Raw genomic sequence first — 5000 nt, forward strand, 5'->3', positions numbered from 1 at the left:
CATCACCTCCACCTTCACCTCCACCATCTCCATCACCTTCACCTCCACCATCACCTCCACCATCACCTTCACCTCCACCTTCACCTCCACCATCTCCATCACCTTCACCTCCACCATCACCTCCATCACCTCCACCTTCACCTCCACCATCTCCATCACCTTCACCTCCACCATCACCTCCACCATCTCCATCACCTTCACCTCCACCATCACCTCCATCATCACCTCCACCTTCATCACCTCCACCATCTCCATCACCTTCACCTCCACCATCACCTCCACCATCTCCATCACCTTCACCTCCACCATCTCCATCACCTTCACCTCCACCATCACCTCCACCATCTCCATCACCTTCACCTCCACCATCACCTCCATCACCTCCACCATCACCTCCACCATCTCCATCACCTTCACCTCCACCATCACCTCCACCATCTCCATCACCTTCACCTCCACCATCACCTTCACCTCCACCATCACCTCCACCATCTCCATCACCTTCACCATCACCTCCATCATCACCTCCACCTTCATCACCTCCACCATCTCCATCACCTTCACCTCCACCATCACCTCCACCATCTCCATCACCTTCACCTCCACCATCACCTCCACCATCTCCATCTCCATCACCTCCACCATCTCCATCACCTTCACCTCCACCATCTCCATCACCTTCACCTCCACCATCACCTCCACCTTCATCACCTCCACCTTCACCATCACCTCCACCATCACCTCCACCATCTCCATCACCTCCACCATCACCTCCACCATCACCTCCACCTTCATCACCTTCACCTTCACCATCACCTCCACCATCATCATCACCTCCATCATCACCTTCACCTCCACCATCATCACCTCCACCATCACATCCACCTTCACCACTACCATCACCTTCACCATCACCTCCACCATCACATCCACCTTCACCACCACCTCCCACTGGATTATTAAATGGATCAGAACACAAACAGGATTTCTGAGGAACACGGATTAGTTCTGGGAGAGACGTGTATCGTATCAGACAGGAAGTAAAGTTCAGCGCACCTAAACTCGGACCTAAACTCGGACTGGCTGCAGGGAGGTGATTTGTGTCTGTACATCACACACACACCTCACAGGTACATCACACACACACACACACATCCTCCTACTACGTTACTGAACGCAGAGAACTCGGTGGTAAGATGAGTTTTTTTGGGATTCGCTTCCTAAACTTGTCGAACCCAAGCAGGTCAGAGGTCAGAGATTCTCCTGGTTCAGGGGGTAAAAGGTGGTTGTTGTGAATCACAGCTCGGCCTTTAGAGGGCGCTGATGTAAACCCAGGAAAGAGAAGGATCGATACTGATTGGTCATATTTTGTTTTTATGGGAAAAAGATTCACAGCTCTGAGTACAAACTTCAATTTCAGTTCAATGTACAAAGTTTACAATAAATACATAAAAACCATAAATATATATATTTTAAAAACTTGGGCAGGAGATTAAACGCTGTGATAATGTCTCTCTCTCTCTGTGTGTGTCGGCTAATGAAGAATCCCGCTCCAGTTAGTCCACACTGAGAACAAAGGCACGTACTCAGGAGTTCAGCTGGCACTGAATACAGCCAGAGGAATTACTGAGGCGTTTTGGGAGGACGTGCAGGACGCCAGCAGTAATCAGTTCTCCAAGAGTTTCTCTGAGACCCGCTAGCAGCAGATCCACAGAACAGCCACAAAATCTGAAACAGTGGTGTCTAAAATCCACGCACTCACCTCATCTCATCTGAACTTCAGATAGGTTGGTGTTGAGTAGTTAAAGAGCAGGAAGTCCATGCGGTACAGATTGTAGAGCTTCTTCTGATAAAAGGGGCTGATGTTGTTGAAGAACTTTGCCGCCATGCTCTCAGTGGTCCTCGTGCTCTTAGACGAAGCCGGAAACTCCACTTCTCCTTCCGCCCCAGCTAGCTTTAGCACGTAGCGCGAGTCCTGCGCCAGGCTCTCGTATTTGCCCACCACGTCGTAGTGAATGAGGCAGGGGTGGCAGAGAGTGTGCGCTCGCTCCCAGTGCTCGTTAAATGGCTCCTCGCGCTGAGTCCGCGGGTCCACCAGGTAGTACACGAACTCCTCGAAGGAGACGTCGCTGCCCTTCTCCAGCGCCTCAGGCCGAGGGTTAGCGCGGTGACGCCGCACTATCTTGGTGCCATAGCGTTTGTGGAAAGCCGTGTTGTAGCTCCGTGTGAATTTGTTGCGATACGCCGAGACGAGTCTTTCGAAAGGATCTCGCACGAATATGAACTTTAGGTAGGTGCGCAGACGGCGGTTAATCTCGGCTTTGGAGTACTCCGAGAGTGAGCGAAGCCGGCCTGGGGCGTGGGCCTCGTTAGCAGGGATGGCGAGTGGATCACGGTAGCGCCCGTCACCCGTCAGCACCATCATCGTTCGCTTCCAGTTGGTGCAGGCCACTTTGGGTACATAGCAGTAAAGCAGACCATGTCGGTCGTCCACCAGCAGGTGGCGCAGGTCCTCGGGGCTCAGGACACGCCGCTTACGTGTGTGAGAGTGACACGCTTCGTCCAGAAACGAGCGACGAGCCTGTAGCGTCGTCCTAACAGCAGAGTGATCCCACTGAGGAGAGAAACACTACAGTTAGAAATCAGTAATAATGCGGAGCGCCTCCTGCTGCCTGCCAGGTGAATTACAGCTTTCTTAAATACTGATGATCTCACGCTTCCCCACAAACGACCCCACCGTTATCCCGTTAATCTTCACGTGAAGGTCTTTTAGGGTATTTTACAGAAAAGGGGGCGGAGTTAAACTGCTGTGTGAGTAGGTGGGGCTAATCTTTGGCCAGCGAAAAAGGAAACAAAAGACTAAAGAAACGAATAAACCGACAGCATCCACTGCACGGAAGATTTACGAAGCAACATTTTGTGAAGGTTTTCCACTTTATCCTTGATGTTATGATTATTACTCGTCTAGAAACACTTTAAAATTTCACACTGCACCTTTAGAAAGGGTCTTATCTTTTACAACCCATCACAGAAGGACGGACGGTCCACAGGACAGGCGTTTTCCGTTCCTAACCTGAATACAGGACTACAGTTATCCTAGTCCAGGTCCTGTGTCTGGTTTATATCGTACAACTGTGTCTGTAAAAGTGGGCGGGGCTTTATTGCAGGTGGGCAGAGATCAGTGGAACAGTGAAATACAACTCAGGGTTTGTTTTACTGGAGAAAATAAGCAAAGGGTGCCAATATTTTAGTATTTTAGATTTCCCTTTTTTTATGTAGACATTTCTGTCACCAATCAGTGACCTGCGGTGTGTTTAGCTCCGCCCACACGCCCCTGCTCGGGGACGACACTGACACACAGAGAGAAGTGGTGACGAAGGGGAAGAGGGAACCGCTGTAGTTAACTGGGTTCTCCAGCGTTAATCCGAGGAGGAACTAACCCTGACCCTTCACGACACACATGTTGCAACACGGCCTGTTCTCTGTATCCCTCTGGAAAATCCTCCCACGTCATCTGACCTTCTGGAGAATAAAAAGTGGCGTAACACTCCGAACGTTCTGAGAAACTCAGGAGATCATCTGAACGTGTCTGTTGAGAAACGGCTACAAATCACTTCTACTGAATATTTACTCATCGTTTGTGCTAATCCAGAGTGTGTTTAAAGAACACGCTGAGGAACACACTTCTCCTGCAACACGATCTCCACCTGAAGCAGAACTTCATTACACCACCTCTACGTGATCACTGATCCAGCACGAACCAAACTGTCCCCATCAGAAACCGAGCTCGGGGCTGAGCATGTTGTCCTGCACATACACGTCTCATAAACACACATAACTGCGTGTGTGTGTGTGTGTGTGTGTGTGTGTGTTCAGTAAATGTACACGTGGAGGTTTTCACCAAAAAGCCCCCACTGAACTGGAACAGAACCACATGCAGCGGGTTTGTGCGCCAGCTCACGTTTTCTCTGTAGTTTTTCTGGAACTTCACGGAGCTGACGCTGTTCTCTGGAGGGAAACACGGGGGATCTCTCAGGAATGTGGGCGGTTTGTGTGTCTGGGGTTTTATTTTCTTAAGAGCTGTAAGATCGTCCTTCATAACCAGCACCTGAGGACCGACGTCTCGACAGCAAAACGCTTACACGTGGCGTTTCACGTAAAAATCCCGTTAGAATTACCTGATCTCCATCGATCAGAGTCTGCAGGGGGGTTCTCCTCAATTTTCCTGGCACACCGGTTCTTCCCAAAAGGTGCTCTGTTCCTACACACACACACACACACACACACACACACACAAAGAAAAAAAGTTGAGCCATGAGGTAAAGATGGAAAGAAAACCGTGACAGAAACGCTCGATCCTGCTGCGGCTTTTTTCGTACTTTCGTGATGCAACTCGCTTTGCGCTTTTTTTGTTGTTGTTTTTTTGCGGAACACGACTCGAATCGGCGAAATCGCGGTCGCACGAGATAGTTCTGCGCGGTCTTTCACAGTGATGTCTGTTGGTAAACGAGACGTTTTTGCTGTACCCGTGTTCGACGCACGTGAATGGAAGAGGCACGGCTGAACGCGCGGCGTGATGATGTCACACGACTGCGAGCTCCTCCCGTGGAGTTTGTTTGATTTTGCGTTCAGTTCTGCGACGGTAAAAAAGGGCGGAATCCTGGAAGTTCTGTAAAGCTGCTTTGGGACAATGTTAAACGCGCTCTACGAATAAAGCTGAATCCTTAATGCTCGTACACTTTCACCTTTATCTCCAAAAGACTCTTCTGAACGGCGAGTTCCTCTCGACGCTCCCAAAACAAACAACGGTTCTAACGCTCTCGAACAGATCCTGACATCATTACCACGGAAACACGCCGGAGAAAGATCACAGGAACGCCGAGTCAAACTGCTGTTTGCCGAACTGAGCCGAATCATTCTGCTCCGAGAAGCTCTTCACAATCCGGGCCAGAGACGAAAAAACAAGCAAACAAGGAGTCGTGAATCAAAGTGATTCAGCT

General features: G+C 50.0%; 2 protein-coding genes across 3 annotated transcripts in view; both read right to left on the minus strand.

The window, feature by feature from the left end:
* ndnl2 (necdin-like 2) overlaps positions 1-5000 on the minus strand; it is a 104519-nt gene that overhangs the window by 77549 nt on the left and 21970 nt on the right. The window lies entirely within an intron of this gene.
* si:ch211-236h17.3 (carbohydrate sulfotransferase 11) overlaps positions 1358-5000 on the minus strand; it is a 12353-nt gene continuing 8710 nt past the window's right edge. The window contains exons 2-3 of the mRNA XM_017487957.3: positions 4179-4261; positions 1358-2614 (exon numbers count right to left, since the gene is read on the minus strand). Of these exons, the coding sequence (XP_017343446.1) occupies positions 1769-2614; positions 4179-4261 (929 nt within the window). The 3' untranslated portion in view covers positions 1358-1768. The remainder of the gene's footprint in view (positions 2615-4178; positions 4262-5000) is intronic.

The sequence above is a fragment of the Ictalurus punctatus genome, chromosome 15, assembly GCF_001660625.3.
Source record: "Ictalurus punctatus breed USDA103 chromosome 15, Coco_2.0, whole genome shotgun sequence".
Taxonomy (NCBI): Eukaryota; Metazoa; Chordata; class Actinopteri; order Siluriformes; family Ictaluridae; genus Ictalurus; species Ictalurus punctatus.